We start from the raw sequence: 25,454 nt of genomic DNA, 5'->3' as shown, positions 1-25,454 counted from the left end.
TATTTAATGAAGACGAAACAAAATTTGAATTCAACAGTATCATAATAATTTTACAGATGTTGAGATATACTATATACACACATGAATACATCGATAATCAGTAGTTTTTTTGTGACTTCAGCCACAACATATATAGGTATATATTATATAATATAGATTCGCTTACAAATTAAAGTGTATAAATGGAGGGTATCATTAAAATTATTTTTCATTAACAATTTTTAATTAGTTAATTAGCTTGAATAAATTAGATATACCTACATATTATATATTTTTTTATTAAACGTTATTCCACATTAACGCCTAATTAGACATTTCATTTATTCAAAACACTGTAATAGCACACATTAATAATCAGCCGCTCAAATCCAAAATTTTCGAATTATTATACCGTGAAACGTGTACGCGAAGCCCGTTTTTTTTCGATCTAGAAAGTAAGTGTATTTTTCCTTAAAGTTTTTTTATTTTTATTATTGTTATTTTTATTTTACATTTATAACTAGACAGATTCGTCGATTTGAACACCAGAGCATAACATGATCGGGTTGATGTCACGGTGACACGATTTTATATTTTTTTTTTAGGATGAATGAATTGAACAAATCATTGAAATGACTTTAGTGGACCGTGTACCGAGAAAACTGGCGGAACCGATCATAAGAGACCGGTTTACAGCATTTGTTCACGTAGTAGGTACCCGCGATCCAGGGCGGAAGAGGGAGGAGGCGGGGGACATCATCGAGGAAAACTCGACCGTGAGACGGAATATTGTGAGTTGTATACTTCCTGCCGCCCGGGCGGGTAAACAGAAAACTGCGTTGAGTGTAAAATTCTGGTTGGGAAAACGAAAAAGAAAGAACGGAAAATATAGAAAAAAATAATACACATCCATCCATATAATATGCCTTATATTATATAGGTATAGAAAACTGACGGCTCTCTTGTTATTTTTCTCTAATAAACCATAGTGTCGTTACATTATTTTCCGTGCAGGTTGACGACCCTGGAGTATATATATATATATATTATATATAAAGTCAGTAAATTCATAATATATATATATATATAGATACATTTTTTTTTAACTTAACGGTCCATTTAAGACCTTCGCCGCTTTATCCAACCTCTACCACCTTTCTCTTTCATAATATACACACCGCATCCTCAATACTCGTATTGTTCATTAATGTGTTCCTTGCATTCGCTGTAATTTGACCACAACGGCACAAAACGTATAGATACTATTAAAGGTAAAGGTATATCATGACGTTATTATTCGTAATTCAAATAAACGAATATACCGTACAAGACAGTGTTATTATAATATTATTGTAATTTTCACGCATATCGCATGAAAATACTTTTATTGTTTTCAAATTTGATTCAAATTAAATTAAATGTACGTACAAATTATTATAATAAAGTAAAAACAAAATGGATCGAATGGTGGTGATGATGTTTTTTTTTTATTTCACAAAAAACATGTCAGTTGTTACAGTATGTGCGTTACTCTGCAGTTGAACCATGAAACCACAAAAACGTACCAAGAAAAGAGGAAGAGGAAAATAGGAAACGTCATTATATCTATTATATTATAGAGCTTCCCGTGCGCATAGATGTATTGGTTATTGTGTATTCACTTTTACATTCTGCTACAATCGTCGATATATAATATTATATAAAATGTAGGTATATATGTACAAGGTGATTCACCAGGAATGTTCCCCCAATTTTTTTACTTTAATTATGTGTTTATTCAAATTCTGATTTTTATATTTTCTAAAATACTTTCTGCAATTTCTTATAGATTTGAATACTATTTAAGGAGTATTGTAGAAATACAAATTTTTGTTTTTCAAATGATAACTATCCTATTGTATATTTTTTAGAATATAATTTTTTTTTTGAAAAATCTAAATATTAAATATTATATACTTATTTGAGTAAGTCTCTGCACCAATTGAAGTTTCAAATAACGCGAACATTATATACAAAGGATATTATTCCATGATTTTAAAGATATGAGGGGGGGAATTTCAATAATTAGTAGTTTGATAGACTAAACAAATTAAACATTTTATAATTTGCAAAAATTGGCCTTTGAGTATTGCTACTTGAAAAATCTAATAGTTAAAATTTGAATAAATACACTACTAAAGAAAAAAGATAGGTAAAATATCTTAATGAACCTCCTTACGTCCCTTCGTACATATTGTACTCTACATACAAAAAGTAGGTACCTTTATCAGCTAAATAACTGTATTATACGAGTACCTAAATAAACTAGATAACTAAATAAATAATAAAGTAATAGATATAACAATGTTACAAAAATAAATATTCATTAATATGCTTATTTTGTAATTGCTGAATGAATGCAAATGTATTTAAAAAAAATTCGATTTGAGAACACCTTTAAAAATATTATGTTCGAAGATTGACTTCGTCACTTCACTAATCAGTAATCACAATACGTATTGAACACATATATTTCAATTTACCAGCTATACAAACATATTATATTAGGATATTCATCATCATCAAGTATACAGTTCAATCAGTCTAATACGTATATAATATGCTGAACAGAATATTTGTTGAAGTGTTCATACTAAAATCAGATTCAATACATCGCATTAATGTATATTATATAGTATAAAGTTCTAATAATAGGAGTGAGCAGAACGACTATTGATGTAAAAATAATTTTTTGTCAGTCATACACCGACTTCTACGCACAACATGATACGAATCTTTCAATTATCAAGACATAATATTTTAAACTTTTTGGGTGTGTGGTATCGGTCATTACTTATTACTAGAACAAGTAGTATATTTAAACATAATTTTCGTCTGCAACCAACTCGATTTCGTTATTTCGATACCCGAATAATATTACCGTACCATACCGATTTGATCGATAATCGGATAATGTATCTTTAAATTTTTAATTTATATGCGATATGAGTTCATATATCTGTTTTGAATTTTGATTGTACGTATAGAGAATTCATCATAATATTGTATTGTATATATTATAATATATGATAGAAGAATAAATTATACGGAGGTGCGAGTCTATGCGAGTTCGGTGTTGTCCTCACTCCTCAATCCAGCTCTCATTGAAAGATAATATGTATTTATTTTTTGTTGTAAAATATATATTTTTAAATTATTATACTCAAACCTCTAGATGAATCGTAAAAACCAATTATCGTCTAATTGTACAACGAATGTGAATAGTCATTATCATGACTGAAAATAAAAATAAAATGTTCAGCTAATCGTTATTCTAATCATATAATATTGTTAATGTAATTGCTGTTATTGAAATATTAAACTTGACGACAATTTATAAATTATCAGTTAATCATTAATATAACATTAAGTTTGAATCATTTATAAATTATAATGATACGTAAGTAAGTTTACCAATTGTAAAAATATGTGTAGGTACATGCAATTTAATTCTATATTAATCGGTAGAACTTAGGAACTTATACAAGTTTAAGGCATATAAATCAATTCGTCTATTAAAATGAGTAACTTTTTTTTCATTTCATCGATATTTTAACCACCACCGTAAACAAACAGTATTATCTTATCAAATTTAAAGTTAAGGCAATAATATAACGAGACTATACCAAATAAATGGTAATACGTTTACTCTGAGTCAGATTATGACACACTCCTGTAAGTCGACTCTGTGGATTATGTTTTCAAGAAACAATTAAATGTTGTGTTTACTTTAGTCTTTAGACAATACAAGCCTGGCAGTATAAATTATGCGTCTTTAGTATTTATTTACCTATTCGTTTACACATTATATTATTATAATCATAATGATATACGGAATATACCAATAGACACCTATATTACTTTAGTCTATATAGTAGTAATTTAAATGTGTACCTGTACATTGCTTATTTTGTATTTTTGTGAATAGTGTAATACATTAAAAAAAAAACGCTGTACACCTACACCAAACGATTCACTGTGTGGGTACTTATACAAAAATGGAGAATCCACAGATAAATAAAACTATATTTTTAATGCCCACCTGCACTCCGCTCCAATTTAATCAATTTGTAATGTATTAGGCTATAATATACATAAACATATTATTATGGAAACGCAATATAATATATATATTATTTTATATAATTAACAGCTTAATAAATAGTTATTTTGCGTGAACTACCTTGGATATCATTGGATATATTATTGTTCTTAAATTGTAATTGCAATAATGTCAATGCAGTATAGATTTGTTGAGCAACTATGTACCTAACAATATATTACCGACCTTGGTTTCACGACTAAATCGGATTTGGTTTATTAATAAGGTTTTGGTTTTATTGTTGGTGCCTAAATCATTTAATGATGGACGAACGTTTTGAACGATTAAAATATAGTCGTACGTCGAGATAAAAATACTAGCAATGAACACTTAATAGACATTAGACACTACCTAAGAGCTATTATTTCAAATTCTAAAGATAACACATCGTTTGTATAATATATTGTACCTACTACAGTACTACCTATGATAAAACTATGACCAACAAAATTAAATACAATTGCTCGAAACGGGATATTTGCCTGCGGGTACAAACGTTTTACAGCTATGTGTGACTGCTTGATATTTTTTTTTTCTGGATGAAATTACAAAATATTATGTTTTAAGGTACCTTTATCTACATCGTTTGGAAACACGAGTTATAAATAATTATAATAATGATAAATCGACGTGCCATCACCAATTCAAATTCAAACGGAATTATTTATGCTTAACATTTAACAATTTATACGGGCAAAAAAATAAGAATTTACATCGGTTAACATCCATCATAGGTACACCAGTGTAATGTTAAAAATATACATAATATATTGACTATTAAGGCAGTGCAATGGTCTAAATACAGACAGTTTGATATCCTTTCATTTTTTTATTTTTTATCACTTGTTCTACTACTGTTCATTTATGTGTTATTTATTTTATATGTAGGTACATTTAAAAAATACTAAATGTTACGTCGATATATTATACTTAGTATGTACCAACTACCAGGTACATGACACGATTTTTTCATATTTAATATAATTAAATATTATAGAAATGTTGATACTCAGTGCATGCTCTCTAATACAGTAATTTTCTTCATGCATGAAAAATCACTTTGGCATAAAATGATTACATTTTTTTTTTTGGTAATTTGACAGAACTATCTGATTATTATTTATCATAGAACAATCAGTAGTCAGTACCACGAATAATATAATTACCACCCAAAAGATTTTTTTTTCTACTACCACAGTATTTACAATTATACCAGGTACATGCGCATATGATAAATATTGTATTATTGCTTTTTATGGTGGACTTGCATATTATTATTGTAATATACATTGTACACATTTCAATATTACATATACAGATGCTTATGATAATAATATAATATAATGTATAAAAACTGCGCTCAAAACAATATGTATAACACCTATATATATATAAATAGCGAGAAGTGGTTTTAGAGTGCAAGTACAGCATTTATTTATTCGTACTAAATTTGACCGTTAGCAAATAAATAAATAAAACGTACCTACCACTGCATTAGATACACAATAACGTATATATAGGTACGAGCATTATTTTAATTACCTTATCATATACTATATGTATAATATTATAATATCGATATATAACTAATAATAAAACGTACCGAATCAAAACCAAATTATATATCCTAATTAAACAAACAAAACAAAAAAACTATTGGCCATTGTCGCCGAGGTTAATTAAGAACAATAATAAAAAAAAAAAAAACGTACCGATAATATAATATGTTCGACGGTAGACCGGAAGTAGGTTCGATTTTCGAAAGCACAGCTTATCGAAGGCAGCAGGAAGCGATGCCGTCGTCGCATATAACATACGCAGCACCGCAGTTGTATGTATATTATAATGTACAAACTCGGACGGATATCATTATAATATAATATGTTATGTTTATTATGCACGCAATAACGAGTGTGTGCGTACCTACCGCGAACTAGAAATTAAATGAAAAGAAGGTAAAAAAAAAAAAAAAACGGTTTCTCAGCTCTGCAGTTGTGTGGCAACATTTTATTTATTTTTACGGGACTGCAGTTTTTGAAATGACTACTGCAACTGAGTAGCAGCGGGTTTATAGGTGCAGGTACCTCCGACCTCGCGAACTCGAAAATTACGCCGGCAGACGGGTCTCAGGTGGCCAATGGCGTTTACCAATAAACAAAGCAAACTGAAAAAAAATTCAGAAAAAAAACCACCGGCAGGTGTGTGTGTGTGTGAGCGGTGCGACAAGAGCTGCACACGGCCTGTCCGTCATATTTTGAGAAACCCTGCAGCAGTATACTTATACACATGCACTGCACACCACCTGTCAACACTAACCACCCGTAACTGTACCTTTTTTATATTTTTTGTTTAACGTTATTTCGACGGACGTGTGCATAGACACTTATTATTATTATGGTTGTATAATGTGTGTGTGTGTGGGGTGGGGGGGGAGGGTACAATACACGCAACGGTGGAAAAAAGAGATAATTATGTATTAAAAGAATAATACATATGTGTGTACAGAGTGACACATAATTTGTTGCGGCATCCATAATATATTATATGTATACATGGCGCAGTATATATACCTAATATTATTATTTATTGCATATAGCTCGTCTCCACGACTGAACAAAATAAATATTGTGGTAAACGATTGATTTAAATATATATTTCTGAGGGTTCTTCGTATATACGGATTGTTTTGATGGGGGGGTTGTGGTGGCGTGTGTAAAGGGGTCGTGACGACCTCTTCACTTGTCAAAAAAGACATTTTTACCTGTCAGTGCAATCGTATTTGCATGCTGACAATTAAATATTCTAAAATTGAATATGAGAACGACTTCGAAATAGGCTTGCAGATGATAATAACGTTCACATTAAATGTTTCAAACTGGGAAATGATATGCCCTCACCGTTGAATCTACGCATATAGTGATTCTAAACAATAGTACTCTATTAATTATTAGATTTTTATTTTATTTTTTTTCAGATATACAAAATAATCTAAACTAAGTACCTAAATATTGTAATATAATTGGACTTTGAACACTAATGATTGTAAAATATATAATTTTAATTTCATTTATAAAATGCTCTTTAGATGATTATTACTATTTTCTTTTAAATTAAAAACCAACCTAGTTTGTTTTTACTGATTTCTTATTATTATTCAGTGGATGTTAAAAAAAGAAGCTAAGATATTTTATTAAAATATATACATACATACATCATGAGCGTAGTTGTTGGTAGTTGGTATTCTGCAAGTTGAATTTGAATCACAGTAAGACGATGCATTTTCTAAAATAAAAAAATATCATAAATATCAATTTATTATGAACCTATTATCTTATTACGTACTAATACTTGAGTTAAATCAATCGTTTAAATTAAATTATTATTATAAGTATAACATACATTTATAATAAATAATATTATTTATTAAAATCGATAAAAATATAATAAATGCATTTATTTATTATATAATTGTGCCTATTTTAATACAATTAAGAGACTTAATTGTTTTTTATAGGTACTTCGTACTTGCAGGTGCAATAAGAGTGTATGAGCTGTGTGAAATAGCACATTGAACAGCTTGACGAAAGAAGCCATGGAGAACACTTATTTTATATTTTTTTATATTAGTTTTAATTGGTGTTAATACAAGTGTCTACACCATTTGCGTACTAGGATTACCATAGTAAGTCTACAGAAATTGTCTAAGTCGATAAACTATGGATCAAGAGGTTAGACATAGTTAGAGTGAGAGCCTTGAAAACCATTTTGTGATATCACATAGACATTTTTTTTAACATTTCAGTTTAGTTACTAATCAGAGTCAAAATGTGTGATAAATGATTAAATAATTTATAACATTTTGTTTATCCAACTAATCCAATATCACTGGTACCACCTAGGTACCTATTGTTATGTGGTACACCATTACATTATCATAATATGTAATTTATTAATAAATCACAGTATAATTTTTTTTTGTCTTTGAAATCGCATACATAATAGTCAACACATAAAGTACCTACCTATATTATGTATAAAATGTATATGTACGGCGTAATAATAATTACTGTCATCGATGTCGCGAAGGTATAGACATAGGTACGATAAAATATTATTCTGGAATCGACGTACTTATATATGTACCTAAATATAATTAGTTCGAGCATTAGATACGTAATGGGTACACCATATACATCGATATTATATTATAGAATAACAACAATAGTATAATAATATTGTAATAGGTATATTATATTTTGTAATCATGACTTTGAACAAAGACACTAAAAGTTCTATTTTTTTGATAATCCGTTATTACATGAATAATTTTTTTTGGTGTTTCTTCAATAATCACATATAGGTAGATCTAATCTACATAACAATCAAAAATAACATTTCATAATAGGTATACCTACAACGCAAAATCAAGTGTATGTATATATTCATATATAAAATACACAAAACACATGCACCGATTTGTTAGTATTGAATGTATATAGTATTACAGTACCAGAAGCAACGTATCTTATAACAACTAGAGAGTTCAAGACAGTGGCGCAAATAAGAAAAATGTCAAAAAGGGCTAAAGCCCCAAGAATTTTTTTTTTATTATAATATATATTATATTATTCAATTTTTAAGGGCTTTAAGTGATTTTTGGGTGGGTTACTGAACGTATTAGGACTTATTGCACCATAATTAGTAATAGTATTCAAAGTATGCAATTAAAATTATGCTCTACAATTTGCAACTAACTCTAATTTTTTAATTATTATTATAAACAAATGAATGATTAATTAACTGAAAGATTTGTACCAATAGAGATTGGAACTCATTTCCCTCTAAAAATGTGCGTTATTCAAATATATGCCCGCTAATAATATAATTGTAGTTAAATAATTACTGAATATGCAGCTAAAATTATAAGGAGAAAGACGGATAAAAATGGCTTATATTATTTAAGTATATGCACAATGCAGTTATATAATATCAATAGCAACTAAAAAAAATTTAATTCATTGAATATGCACTTCTTGTATAGTACCAATATAAAACGAAATGGACAAAAATATTAATCAAAGTCAAACTTTGTATTTAATTAATTAATTTAAGCATTATTTCATAAAACAAATTTATACATTATCTATAGAACATATAGAAGTATAGAACATATTATAATATTCTACAACCACCACAAAAAAAAAAAAAACAAAAAACATGGAAATGTAAGAATCAACGAAACCTACTTATAACGCTATGTAGGCACCTCCACACGGCTTCTATACCAATAATTACTTATTTCCTACATAATACCTATAATACCTGTCCTAATGTCCTATACATATACAGAGTGATTCGCCAAGCATGCTCACACCCGTTTTTCCTTTAATAATTCAAATTCTAATTTTTAGAATTTTTAAATATAGGTAAGTACTCAAATATCATATTTTGAAATTCTTGGATTTTTTGGTACTACTTAAGGAGTGTTTTGTTTTGTTATAAACCTCTGTATTTCAAATGAGAACCCTCCGTCCTTTTTACTTCGCCTAACCTTCCAAGCCCATTATCATGAAGAGTTAAACAACTCAAAAACTACTCGTTTAAACTTTGATTCTGATAGGAAGCACGTCAATTATTTAAGAAAATCAGTTAAATAATTTACAGTATAGAAGAGTGTGGTAGTTGACATTTGAAAACCCGAATTTTGTATCACTACAGGACACTTTTTAATAATTATTACAAATATAATCTCAAGAATACTTAAATATATGTGGTGTTTAATTAAGTATGTTTAAAAATTACAAAAATCAAAATTTTAATAACAGCATTATTGAAGAAAAATAGAATAGGTTGGTGAATCTCTCTGTATATATGACGTGTGTAATGTGTATTTATATTATTTAACACAATGGTAAAAATTATAACTGCAATATTACGAATGGGCATACAATTAATGTTCAGCGTACCTACACAACATATATTATATTATTATATTATGAACAATTTTATTTTATTTCGGGTAATGAACAAATTATATTTATATGCTAATCCGAGCAACTTGAACGCGGACGGTACCTACCATGCTCTGTTGCTTGTGTAAATTATACGCGCGTGCAGGCTGTATTATTATTTAATAAAAGAAGAAAACGTACACAAGATAATATAGCTATGAAGTACCTACTTGCGCACGGGTATTATAATAATATAATAATATATTCTTAATCGAGACATTTTATTTTATTTTTTCATTTCTCTACAAAATGTATGACCGTCGGCGGCCGTGTATTGTTTTCATGCGCTGCCACGAAAATGTTTGCCACGACGATGAACTAACGTGATACGGCCCAATATAATAAAAATACAATAATATAATAATAATAATAATAATAATTTTCAATGGGTCAAAAACCTCCCGTAAATACGGCCTTGATCATTTATTTAGTCCATGTTTCTTTTTTCTCCACCTTAACTAGCGTAACATGTACATTTTTCTCGTTCTTTGTCGGTAATAAATTGTTTTTATTATTTCCTATGGAACAATTTATAAAATTACACGATAATAAAGTAGTAAGTAGGCTTCTTCGGAAACGCGGACAAAAAAAAATATAAAAATATGGACTACGATGTATTTTAAATTTTTAACAGTCTCGCGATATAGGCATAACACTGTTGTCTGTTATACACAAAAACGCCAACAACTGCAGATTCGTGCGTACCTATATATTTTCCTAGTGCTTATATAGTAATTTTTTTCCCCCCCAATATAAGTGATTCATTCGCGATATAACATTATTATGCGTTATCGCAATAACGTTCATTTTCGTCACACGACGTTTCCGATTTTCCGAACATTACCCGAACATACAAAACAATAATAATGACACATATAGGACATTTCGTATAATATTATAATAATTTACACTGTAGTGTAAGGCGATGCATTTAAAGGTATAGATACACTTGTATACTCGAAAATTATTAATGGTCTTGGAAATATTTTTCTTAAATTATAATTTTAACTCATTACAACACCACATTTTTGAAAAATTATTTATTTTTATCATAATCAATTTTTAACTTTTTTCAATGACCAATTTTTCTAAGAATTTAAAACAAATTGACTATTCAAAGCATAGAAGAATGGAGTATGGAACAACATTTTTTGGGGTACCACTATGATCACTCACCTGCACACGCCTCATCTAAAATTCGAAAAACTGTGTGTTTATCATCCAAATGTTGTAATATAATATAGCTATATATTATAATAATATTAAACGTGGAGTATACGTTAGTACACATATTAAACATTACTATGTAAACATTAATTCATCAGCCGATACTCTACACGACGTTTTATACCGAAATTAATTCGGTTCAAATTTCTATTATAGTCTTATATGCGAACGCATAAGCGTCACTAGCGTAGACCGCAGAGTGATGTGCGTGTGCAGATATACGAAATTATTGATTGGTTTAAAAGGTTTTTCGATATGGTAATATAATAATGCGTATAATAACAACATATAAAACATTATAACGCCGAGAAATGCGATTCCCGGTTAAGTGCATACAAATATAGACTTAACGGAGTATAATGGCTGCAAAGGGTGCGCTGCAAGAGTTGTGGTCCGCTATACATACAATAATATAGGTTAACATGATATTATGTTGTAGACCGCTTGTCTGGAAGGCTTTATATTTATAAAGTTTATCACGATAAAGTTTATTGCAATTAAAAACTGTTTGTTCGGTATTAGACGTCGTATTAGACGGTTTATACGTCGACGTTCTGCTTATGAAATTAATAATAGCGGGGGGGGGGGGGGCGGCGACAACAACAGTGCGGGCACCAATATTTTGTTCACTTGTGAATTGTTAAAACTTTTGAAATTGAAATTATTTTAATAATATAATATGCACTAAACAACTAATGTATTTATAGCTATCTGCAGCAATCGAGAATTATTAATACACCTATAATAACATAGTCGTATAAAAAACGGGACATATGGTATCCCTATACTATATATATTATATAAGTAAGTAATATAAATTATAAATATTTTAAATATTATCGATTATATGTATGTTGTAATTTGAGCAATATATAGGTCGGTAGATAATATAGGTACCTATGTAGTATAATATAATTTTACCAGCTATATTTATTGGCTACGAACAAGTATGCTATACACAAACGATACTCCAATTTATCAATACTAAATATAGAGAAGTATATTACAAATAATTTTAAAAACGATAAAATTTTAAACAAAAATGATTAACAATTGAGAAATATTAAATTAAAATAAATGTAAACATTTTAGTCTGATAAGCTGTAATGCTGTACATTTGTCTTACTCAAATTATTTATATTGAATTATAATAGGTAGTTTCAGGCACATAAATGTAGAATTTAAATTATCATGTTACTATAATAATCAGGAGTGTGGAAGGCAAAGCCTTGTGAGCCCTTCACAATTTGTGCTCTACCGAAAATATCGGTTAGTTCGTACCATCAACAACCTGGCATCACAGAATGAAAAAAAAAATTAATTTCGTGAGTAAGATTTAGAATTTAGAATTTTCGGTAACCAATTATTACTAATTGAGCACTAATTTAAATTAAAAAATGTTAGTTGAAAATGTTGAACTCTGTGGCGTGCTTTGCTTGGCACGAACCCAGTCTATGCGCAAATGATATATATATATATAATCTAGTCAGTTAAATGGATCGCACTGTACGTCTGGTACCTATATTGACTATTATATAGTGTATAATATATATAAAATATAAATATCGAGTAGCATCTATCGTAGGTATTAAGTAACAACATACAATGAAAAAGTAACGCGGTTCACGGCAGTCTGTCTTGACATAGGTACCTACCCATTTGATGAAGTATACATTATTATGTATTGCGTCGGAATACGCCTATAATCCGATGTGACATAATGATAATATTATTGTCACGAATGTTTTAGATACGCTCCACGTTTGTAATGTTATATATTACTTAGGTATAGCAAAGTACCTCCAAGTGCCGACCGATTATAATTTTATATTGTGTTCCGCTGCCGTTTATCGTGTTATGTACGCACCGCGGTCGTCGTCATCTTGATCGCAGCGGTTTTCCTTCCGGTCCGGTCCCCGGTCAAGCAATACGCATTTTCGGAGATCACGGGGGGGGGGGGGGAATGTATTCTACAAGTGTCATATTATATATATATATCAGTGGCTGGTATATAAGGTACTCACGAAACGCGCGGCGGAGATTACCGCGGTCCGGTGAATTTTGACTGGCGTGAAAATGCGACGGAAATGACCGCACGACAATAATATTATATTATATTTTCCCCGCGACGTATCGGAAGAATCCGACACGCCTCGGCCGCGGCAGAACACTCGGAGCGGATAAAAAATGGCTGATGTATATATTATTATGAATTTATTATGATCATTGATCAGGCTGTTCGTCAATTCGACGCTACAGGTGCTACCGGCACCGTTTCGGACCGAAAACTGTTTTTGTTAAACATTATAACCAACGGCGGAGACATTAACTAAACCATTGTTGTAAATAAGTTTTTTCCAGTTAATTTAAAAGGTTTGACGTCAAGTCAATATCAAGCTCTATTATAATATATACAACGGTTGGACTGTATAGTTAAAACTAATTAGTTAATAGTAACACGCAGTGAATGCATAAACCACTAATATACACTGCAGCTATTATACACAGAAAGAAAAAACTAAGGTGAAATTAACAGAATACATTTGTTAAGTGTTAACCAACATAAGTTTGTTAAGTTTATTATATATTTGTTGTTAAAACAGAATTTTTATTGAATTATTTATATTTTTATTAAATTAACAACTAAGCTTTTATTAAATTAATCACGCCTTATCGAATTAACAAAAAACCTTTTGTTAATGTTCTGAGCATATAATTAAATACAATTTATTATTTTAACAATCATATGTTTGATTTAATATTTATTTTTTTTAAACCAAATAAACGAATTTATTAAATTAACAAATTATATTGTTAATTTAAAGTAACCGCATTGTCATCTATATTTGAATTATTACCAATTTAAAAATAGATATAAATTACTGGAAATCCCATTTTTTTCAAATGTTAACAATCAATTTATTAATTCAACAAAAGCTTCATTAAATTAATAATATTTTTTTTCCGAGCGCATGAGCCAGACTTCCTGACTTCGACATTATCGTACTTTGTTCAACAATTGTATACAGTATAGTTTTTATTTTTTACTTATATCGTGTGATAACTGTGCGTTGTTTTTTGTAATAAACATTTAGTTTCAATCGTGAACAAATCCAACGGTAAGTATTATATTGTATTACATAATATTATATTAACAAAATGAAATGCTTCATTTGTAAATTAAATGTACAATCATTGCCATCGCTCGTTTACCATTATAAGATTATACACGTGTTAGGGCCATTTAATTCATACACTTGCGTGGAGGACGATTGTTCAAAATCTTTTCAAAATCTGAGTAGTTTAAAAAAACACATCCTTAACAAGCACGTGAACCCTGTGGAAGACAACTTTCCTGAAACTACACATTTGCATAGTGGTATTTTGACAGATAGTAATAGTTACAACAGTAATAATTCTGTTAATAATGATGCCAGTAATATTTTATTTGATCAACATAAACGAGCCAAACCAAACGAGGATATCTTTGACACAAACAATTGCATTAAAGAACTACATTTGGGGGCAGTAAAATTTTGTTTGACATTGCATAACAATAATAATTTTTGTAAAAGTGATGTTCAAAACATTCAAAGTAATATTGAAAATAACATTTTAAATCCTATTACAAACTTATTAAAGGGTGTTATTCAAAAGGAAATAAAAGAACCATTACTACTATCTAAATTTACCAAAGTTGTATTAGGGATATCAGATCTTTTTGAGTTTTGTAAAACTGAACATTTGTTAAATAACTGGCTTAAAAGCAATGAACTCATAAGTGACGAATACAAACAGTTTACTATTAACAATGAAGTAAACTTAATTTCTAATAATGGACAAACAGTATATGATGAAGTACTTACTAAGGGAGTTATAATGCCTTTTAAGTTTCAAATAAAAACATATTTTGAGCAAAATAATAACTTAAATACTGCAATTAATAAATACAACAAACTTATAAGTGATCCTGAATCAAACACCTGCTCCATAACTAACTTTATTCAAGGTTCGTTATGGAAAGAAAAAATAATTACATTTAAAAATAAAATTGTTATGCCTTTTTTTATGTACATTGATGATGTAGAACTTAACAATCCATTAGGCTCCAAATCCATGTGTCATTCATTATCAGCGGTGTATTATAGTTTTCCTCTCAGTGAGCATAGTTCAAAGCTCAATAACATTTTCTTAACAGCCCTTATAAAATCTAGAGATGTAAAAACCTTTGGGAATGATTTATGTTTTAAACAGATAGTTTATGAAATAAACAGCTTGAGTAATGATGGTATAACAATAAACACTCCTACTGGTCCAAAACATGTGTATTTTATTCTAGGTTTACTATTAGGGGATAACCTGGGAATTAACAGTTTATGTGAATTTTCAAAATCATTTTCTGCTAATTTCTATTGTCGATTTTGCAAAGCTCATAAATCTATAATGCATAATTTATCAAAAGAAAATGGTTCTTTACTCCGTAATGTTATAAATTATACAGAAGATCTAGAAAAAAATAATTTTAAACAAACTGGTATTTATAAAGATAGCATTTTAAACCAAATCACCACATTTCATGTTACGGATAACTTTAGCGTAGACATTATGCATGACATTTATGAAGGTATTTGCCATTACAATATGTGTCATTTAATAATTTATTACTCAGAAAAAATACAAATTTTTTCTTTAGAAACCCTTAATTTAAGAAAACAAAATTTTGACTATTGTGAACTTGAACAAAAAAACTTATCACCACCTATTGAAAAACATCATCTTCACAAATTTCATTTAAAAATGTCAGCAAGACAAATGATGTGCTTTGTTCATTTTTTTTCTTTGATCATTGGTGATTTAATTCCAGTGGATGATGAGGTTTGGCAATTTTTTTTAATTTTTATTGAAATTATAGATAGTTTATTAAGCCATACGTTTACACGAGATATGGTAAAGCATTTAAAAATTCTTATTGAAAAACATAATTCAGATTATGTTAAATATTTTCAAGACAACTTAAAACCTAAGCATCATATATTGATACATTATCCTACAATTATTCTTAAATCTGGTCCTCCAAGACACTATTGGTGCTTTCGTTTCGAAGCCAAGCATAAGGAGTTGAAAATGTATGCTAGGGCAATAACATCTCGAAGAAATATTTGTTTAACATTGGCAAATAAACATCAATTTAAATTTGCATATTTCATATTAAACCAAAAGAAAAATAGTTTGCTAGTAGAAGCCTTGGAAAAATATAAACTTGATTCAAAACATGTGGCAATTATTTTTGACTTTATAAATGTATCAACTAATAACTATATCAGTTATTCCAAGATTGAATTTCGAGGTACAATCTACAAAATTGGCAATTTTGTCACTTGCTTTAATAGTGAAATTTGTTTATTTGAAATTCTTGAGATAATGTTGTTAAAAAATAATACAGTATATTTTGTTGTTCAGCAAATTCTATTAGAATTATTTGACACTCATTTTAGAGCATACAAAGTTGATATAAATAAAAGTGTCGTTTCCAAAAGTGTTATGAATGTTGATCAGTTCAATTCCCCACCTTTAAATATCAATAAAGTTATTGGTGGTAATCTTATGATTAGGTTGAAAGAATATTTCTAGAACTGGAAATAATCGAATCTCCTAATTTTGTTTTTATTTATCTCATTTTAGTATTAGTATATTTAGGTATAAGATGAAGATGTAGGTACTAATATGTGTAGTATTTATATCTTTCAAGTTTTAAAATTAAATAATTTAATTTATGTAATATGTATATATTTGTGTGCAATTATATTTTGTATTTCTAAATGTATTTTATGGATCAAGTAAAATGCAACACCAAAAAGAAGATTACTTAAATCTAAACTTATTTTTAACAGAGTCAAATGAATATTTTTCTCCATATTGATGATTTGAATTAAATATTGTTGTTAACTACGTTAAAAGAGGATGTCAAACTCACATGACGTGTTGTCTTCGTCTCACTAACGCATAACACATTAAAATTTATGTTTAGCAATAAGGCTTAGCTTAAGTTAATTCCAATATTGTGTTGACTGCAATTTGTTTTGTTTACACTAAATATATTAGAGTGAATATACATATTATACAAATTAAAGGTAAAAACATTATAACAATATGTGTTCTTTCATCGGTTTTTTAAAATCTTTTAATTTTTAAGCGAGTTATGAGCATTTTTATACACTAATATTCAATATAGTACATACTCATATTAAGTCGTTTCGTAAAAATCCCACGACACATACAATTTCTTACCTTTAGGTTTGATAATATTGGTTAGTTTTCAAACTAACAACACAAAATTGGAACTTACTGCTGAACTCAAATTGTCTACATAATATGTTTTCCATTTGTAAAACGGAGAAAGCGCATGCACGGGTGTGACGTCCTCCGAACTTAAGACTTTCTGAACTTTTAACGTTCGTATCGTTAAATTTGATTGACAAACTCAAATTAATTGTTTTCACAAACTTGCACTTGCTTACCTCTTCTAATATAAGCCCATAACAGCCAATACCACTCAGTGATCAGAAGGTTTTCATTTTTCCGTGCTTTATGTAGAGATTGCGAGTCACGACTACCACCGCAGAGACCGTGATCGTAAGTCGTTACAGCGAGTCGTCTTATAAGTACCTACATGTTCGAACGTGCTCTAAACAAATAACAGGCATATGTGTATATACTAATACCTACATAATATTATGTGTGTCTTGGAGAGACGTCGCGGCCGCGGTTCATCAGAGTTATGAAAATATTTTTAAAAGAAATAATACAGTGTGTTGGTTATTTTTTTTTGTTGTTTGTTAATCTCGTGTACCGTTACAGCAGTACAGTATAACTTATATTCAAGTATATTATACTAGGTATAGGTAATACCTTAGTTTATTGTTGTCACCTCATATCGATCGTTTCCTATACGCTAGAGCAATATAACCATCCGCGGAGTCGCACACAAATTCATGTACACGCGTACAGGAAGAAGAGAAGGACGAAAAGGACGAGGAGGTCGAGGACCAGGTATATACAGGTGTCGGTAGTGAGTGTCGGTAGGTACCTATTTTACGTGCGTATAATCCACCGTGGTGGAAACGATTTTCACGCGAGACCAAATGTAGCGTTATATACTTATACTATACTATATAGGTGTATTATCATTGAGCATATACTATAATCTATATAGGTACTCGATATAGTCAATGGTATTTATTATGTGTACAGCGATGGAGTATTACCTATATCGGTAAACATTATAACATTATATTATACTGTGCGGCAGTGTATGCAAATGTATCATAATATTATTGTAATAGCATACTTAATTTTGATTTTTGTTTTGACTTTTGCTAAATTAAAAACATTTCTTAAATCATTGTAATTTATATTACAAAAGTTATTTTTTTGTATAATAATGGTTTTAAGTATGTACAATAAGTAAAGAAAATAAAAAATAAAAATATAACGTTGTATAAAAGCTGCAGCTTGCAGCCGTCGTATTGGCGTGCGTTTAGGCCTATATGGCTATATATAGTTCAGACTATGCCAGTATTTTAGTCGAGTGGCGTGTATTTTAATAACTAATCGTGTATGAACAGACCAATTCAGTCGAGTTGTAGTTGAGGCCTGTAATATTTAGTTTAGTTAGTCCATTCTGTTCTATTTTTCGTTTAGTAGGTATAGTGAATCATTTACCTCTCGACCAAAATAACACTGGCATATGGTCTGAAATAGTTTTTACACGTATTTTTGTATTTATATATAATAGATGGATAGAACAAGAGAGAGAGAGAGATGAGAATGATGTAGAGTTTGTATAACACAGTATATTATATATTTTTACTATAGCATAATACTATACCTATGTATATAAAATGTATAACATTATGTCGAATTGGAAAAATCACGGAAACAGCTATATTATGAGTACCTAGCGTGTATAATATAGAGTGTTAAAAAGAGATAGAAAGAGAGAAAAATACAGAGTGAGAGATAGTTCGAAAGAGTGGTGGTGGGGGGGAGAGATTTCTTTGTTTGTGGATTTGATACACAATTACTGCGACGAAAGTCCCGTAGGCCGACCGACGCCGCCGCCGTTGTAATAATGTCGAGTCGGGTGGAAAATAAAAAAAAACGCTCACGGTATGATTCAAGGTTACAATGTGCGACAACCCGGGACGGATCTTGGCCTTTCTACCATTAAAATAAAATAATCTTTTTTTCGTTCTGCTGTGAAAACACAGGAGTTGAACAACAGTGAATGGATTTTATTTTTTTTTCATCTGGTTTTTATATATATTTTTTAATAATAGGTATATTATATATATATATATTTAAAATTCAATTGGTTGAAAACCGTCGTCGTCGGCCGTGTACACATGTTATATATATATATATATATATACAGACATCCGCAAGTCGTATCCACGTCCCGGTCCCGCAAACACAACCGCGTAAAAATATAAAACTTACGTATATAATATACAGCACAGGGTGTGCAAAATGACACGTATGTGTTTAATGTTAAAAGCATTCCGTGTTGTGTGTATACCCACACAGGCGCATATATCTGGAAAAAAAATTCGGTTAGGTTAGGTAGGAGAGTCCGCACGAGTAAACTTGTTTTCGAATTGATCGTGATCGCGTGTAGAGTAAAAAATAGATTTTTTTGAAACATTTCGAGAGGGGTTTGAACGGCACCATCCAAATCCTCCCCCTGTGCACCTGTAAGGATGATAAAAAGAACCAATCGACTTCTCCCAGAGTTCAACACTGATTTGAATTCTGTTGTGTGCAGTCAAGAAACTATATATCCCATAAAAGGTTACTATAGGCATAGGTTAAAAAGTTTTATCTGATAGTTAAAAGATTTTTAATAAACTTTTCACTGAAGTAGTTAATAACATTGTAATAATTTAAAGCTTTTTCAAGTTAGTTTGAAAAATAATACGTTCAATTCATATTTATACATCTAACTTGTTATTTATTAATTAGTAAATTACTTTTTTGTTTAAAAAATATAAATCTTATGAAATGATTTTAAATTTAAAAAAAATATAGGTAAGACTTGATTTGATAATTTAGTTGACATGCTAATTACACCTATGCCATGGTAACTAAAACGCAATAAAAATAATATATAGTAAGATGCTTTTTTAACAAAATATTTAATTATTATTTAAAAAAAAAAATAAGATAGCACAATCACCATATTTGTGACCCAAGTGTTAAAATATGAATTTATTTAACTGAATTGAACTAGAGTGATATCAGAGTGTTAACTCTATATTATATACTATTATGCAATAATTAAATAATGTTATTTATTTTACTCATTTTATTCATTTCATTTCATTAACTCGCCCACCTGTATATTACATGACTCTATACGCAAACATAATATTACGGGTTTAACGGTTAACCCACGGGAATGAATCTAGCATATACGGAAGGAAGTGGCGGAATACCCGTTATACGTGATATGGATTTTATTTTAAGATTTTAGGTACCTATATGTTAGGTATATTATATACTATATAGTTACGACGATAGCTCGTAACAATATTGTCAAACGATTTACACTCACAGTGACTCTCAACAAAGTGTTCTTATGAGTAGCGATAACTAAATTTACATGACACTTCACTCATGATGACTTCACACCTTATTATAATTATAAATTTAACTCCGAAATGTATATTTATATACTATTCTAGATAATAGATAAATATGGTCACACTCGTGGTGTGAATACTTCCCGAGCGATGTTATTAATTCAATAGGTAACGTACCAATACAAGCGTAAAACATTAGTTTTATAACCGCGAACTAGCGCCCTAACTTATAATCAAGAAGTATTCACAAAAAATCGTAGCTATTTTATTTACCTATGCAAGTGTTTATCATAGTATATATTATTAAAATATAAAACCGTTAGTATTGCACCCCCGTATATTATTTTTGGATATACAAGACGGTAAAATAAATAAATCAACTATTGAACTGTATTTGCAAACATAATATAATAATATAAATAAACTTATGTTCTGAATTCTGGTTCCTAACTCGATGGCAAATGGTCTCGATCTCGAATGTACAAATGTTTATTTTTTTTACCAAAACGTTACTAAACAATTTGTTTTGTAAATGATACGATATTGAAATAATTCAAGAGTTTAAAATGATAATTTTAAGAAAACATATTATACTTATATACAAAATCAAAATCAAAATTATATAGCCTGCAAAATGGATACAAAAAAATTTTAGTACGGGGAGTATAAACATTTTTATTGTTATGAGTGGATATTACATATTTACATTTCAAATACTGAAGGGGATGTTATACAAGATTAAAAAGAGAAAATTGGTGTGTGTATTTTAGTAGTAATTTGGGGCAGTAAAGATGTAATATGGGGAATGTCACAGCTGATTGGGGGACGTCCCGAATGTTTACGTTTTTCAAAGTCCGAGTGCAACCTATAAGTTCGCAGCCAAATTTTTTAAGAGATAGATCAATTATTCAACTATGATACATATACCTATTACAAAATATACAATTATATACGTAATTTTGACAACAATGACTGAGTCAATAACATTTTATTTCAACTTCGAATTTCGATAATAACTGAGCACGCGTGCTACGACTACGCCTCATTTACAGTCAATAAGTAAAGTATGCGCAAAGTGGTCCCATAATAGATAAATAGTTACAAGCGTGTTTTTAATTTAAAATCTGAACAATAAAATAATTAATAATTACCAAATATATTTGGGGTGTAAGCTAGTCCACCTCCTCGTGGTGTAAACCCTGGGTAACATAAATTGACTGAGAAACATTCAGGCTACGTCAAAAATAATGTTAATTTGGGACGCATTCGGGATACTTCCACGGTTCGCGGGGTTGTTGTTACTTCAGTAACACATAATATAATGAAATAACATTATACTCATATGTCAATTGGCATAATATTATATACAATACTAGCTGTATCACCCGACTTCGACCGGGAAAAAATGAACACACCTAAAATGCGTATCTCGATAATAGACAAAGTCATAAAGTAGAAACTAAATTATTTCGATAGTGCAATTTATATAATTCAGCTAGTCGTATTATAAAAATAAAGTGATCGGTGTTTTCCAAACAACACTTTTGCTGTATGTAACAAAATTTATATTAATTTGTAGCTTATAATTTAGGTCAGTCTTTATTTACGACCGAGTGCGTAAACGATTATATAATCTATATTCTGTGCATGTTCATGTCTCTTAAACAACAGACATTAAAGGTATATTTCAAACATAAAAAAGGATTACAGTTCATGTTACTGAAATTATGAATAAAATCGCAGCTTCTTAATCAACAGAAATTTCATTTTCTTAAGTAACAATAAAATTTTAAATAATAGATAACTCAGGTCTCAGAGCAGTATTTGGACCAACTCTGTGAAAAATATCGTTAAATTATTTAAAGTACATGCTAAAAATCGTAACCTTTAATACAATATAGCCAATCTCCACTCCCCCTCAGACAAAAAAAATTAAAATCAGGCAAAAATGGTAACCCTTAGGAAAGTAGGTATTTGGAACGACTCTGTGAAAAAAAATTGGAAAAAAGTGCATTATTAGCATAGAACAATAATAATGTCGTCAGGAATTGGAACGTGAAAACAGTTATCTTCATTTATATATAAAAGGATATTATGTAACGATAGCGACGATGGTGACGATAACATTGTATAATATTATATATAATATACGTCAGCACGTATTCGCGAGTGTCCATCGTCGCGATAACAATATTAATATTGCACGACACGGATAATAATCATACTCGACGTAGCGCAAGTGTTGTGAACGGCGTACCCAACATAACACGCCACCATGATCTTGGTCAATTGGAAGCCGGTGGACTTCGGGTGTCCACCCAGAGCTTCACTAAAGCCGTTGCCGTGGCGGCCGCCCACCTGCTGTCTGGACAGCATGGGCAAGCACAAAGAGCGGCCAATGATGGCCAAGAAGCCCACGCCGAATACGATCACGTCGCCCCTCATGCAGCGCAAGTTCCGCGAGGCCCGTCAACGGTTGCAGCGTAAAATAAAGATGGCCGCCGGAGACACGGGCCGTATCCACGTCAGTGTGCAGTGTGCGCGCGGTCCGTCGGAAACGCATACGCGGTCGCAGGGTGTGCAGGCGGCCGCGCAGACGGATCTGTCGCCGGGCTACTTCACCAAACCACCAGTAGTGATCATCAAGTGCAAGACGGGCCTGGACGCGTACACGCAGGTGACCTTCGGTGACCTGCTAGACTTCGATACCGAGGTGGCCCCGCTGGCCAAGGCTCTAGCCGAGGCCGTACTGCAGGATTCTGCAGGCACCGTGATGTACGAGGACGACGCGGCCGTTTTCAGGCGCGTACGGGCCGCCTACGAGGCCAAACGCCGGGCGGAGTGCGTCGAACAGGACCGGTTGAACCGCGTCGAGGCCGGTCGGCGGCGCTGCGGTTTGCGCGCGCTGGAAGCGGCCGAGCGCGCTGCGCCCGAACCTACGTTCCGAGCCGTTTATGCACGGGCCATGGCCGTCCACCACATGGCCGGTCTACGGGCCGACGCCCTGGGCCAATTGCAGGCGGCCGGCTATCTGACTGCCGACGACCAACTGGCCGCTTGGATGCAAGACCGGTTCCGCAACCACCGTCTGCGCCGTGGCCACAGAGCCGTCCGTCTGGACAAAATCATCAGCGATGTGATCTTCAACCGACCGAAGACGTACCGGCGACTCGAAAAACGACACCCCCGATTCAAAGATGCTCCACCAGAAGTGATATTACCGGAAGTTACGTTTTCGGATGCCATACTTTCAAACGAAACCACTTCCGGACGTCTGGACGACGACGACGACGATGACGATATCGACGACAACGTTTAATAGATGTACATACTATACGTATAATAACGACACGCCGGCCATAGATTGAAATAAAAAATTAAATGAAAAGCACAATCTACATATATTAACTACTCATTAACGGTTGTTTTTTCAAGAATCAAATTATATTACTTGAAAAGATAAATATTCAGATTTCGGGGGTATATAGCGGTACGACAGTACGAGGGAGTTGTTTATATTCCCACGATGTTTACGGTATGTACAGAAAAGTTTTATTTGTTATTTGGACAACTTTTTGAGACAATAAATGCACGAATAGTTTCGTACACCAGCCACTAATAATAATACATAGCAAAGTGAGCATGACAAAAACATTACTATATTGTCATATAGGTATATATATAGTTATAAATTCGGTTGTTTTCGGATAGTTGCAGTGGTATGTTGTTGTTACGTTTGTATGTTAATACATTTTATGATATGATATCATAAAATATTATGAATATGTACATTTATTAAGTATAAAAGTACCTAACTAAAAGTATGTTTTCTTTCATTATATTTTAATGATAAAATACCGTTTTATCTGATGTTTGTGGCACGTGTTTACTGTGAAACAGTATAACCATAGCATAATATACAATAATGCAATAATTAATGTAAGTTCTGTAAGGCCCATGCATTTGAAGTTTGTTTGAGAATAAAGGGTTAGCAACAACTGTGCACTGGGAAAACGCATCGAACCATTATAATTACGATATCAAAACACACCTGCGGCAGTTAAACAACGTGAAACCACCCGTTTATTCCGTTGGTTGTAAATTATATCCATGAATATAGCAGATGGTATGTTAAATAATATAACCGTTTTTTTCCATAGGTTAATAGTGTAGGATTAGTTTCGTGATTTTCGAAAAAAACATTTTGCAATTAATGAATTTTGAATATTCCGACTGATTAACGTAAAATATTATTGATAAAAAATATTAATACAGTTGCAGTTTAATTTATGAATTTTAGTTCAGTGATTTCACTTGTACTTTATATAACTATAAGGATAATATAATACATCATATTTAAATTATAAAATATGGGAGTAAATAGTACATAATATATTATTATATGCAATTCTACGACCAATTAAACGAATATAAAACATTTGTACGATATATCGG

The 25,454-nt window shown here is 30.9% G+C and overlaps 1 protein-coding gene and 1 long non-coding RNA gene across 2 annotated transcripts in view; one reads left to right on the top strand and one right to left on the bottom strand.

Annotated features, from left to right (window-relative positions):
* The window catches only part of LOC132936192 (uncharacterized), an 86,995-nt gene that overhangs the window by 39,773 nt on the left and 21,768 nt on the right, over positions 1-25,454 (bottom strand). Inside the window, exon 2 of the long non-coding RNA XR_009663421.1 lies at positions 7,328-7,402. This is a non-coding gene — a long non-coding RNA (uncharacterized LOC132936192). The remainder of the gene's footprint in view (positions 1-7,327; positions 7,403-25,454) is intronic.
* On the top strand, positions 23,275-24,318 carry LOC132936518 (uncharacterized). Its single transcript, XM_061003258.1, has one exon. It carries the CDS (start codon positions 23,275-23,277, stop codon positions 24,316-24,318), a length of 1,044 nt encoding a protein of 347 aa, XP_060859241.1.

The sequence above is a fragment of the Metopolophium dirhodum genome, chromosome 1, assembly GCF_019925205.1.
Source record: "Metopolophium dirhodum isolate CAU chromosome 1, ASM1992520v1, whole genome shotgun sequence".
Classification (NCBI taxonomy): Eukaryota; Metazoa; Arthropoda; class Insecta; order Hemiptera; family Aphididae; genus Metopolophium; species Metopolophium dirhodum.
The sequence above is the reverse complement of the archived record's forward strand: the minus strand, read 5'-3'. Positions and strand labels throughout refer to the sequence as shown.

Coding starts and splice junctions, on each gene's coding strand:
- LOC132936518 (XM_061003258.1), top strand. CDS start 23,275: ATGATCTTGGTCAATTGGAAGCCGGTGGACTTCGGGTGTCCACCCAGA.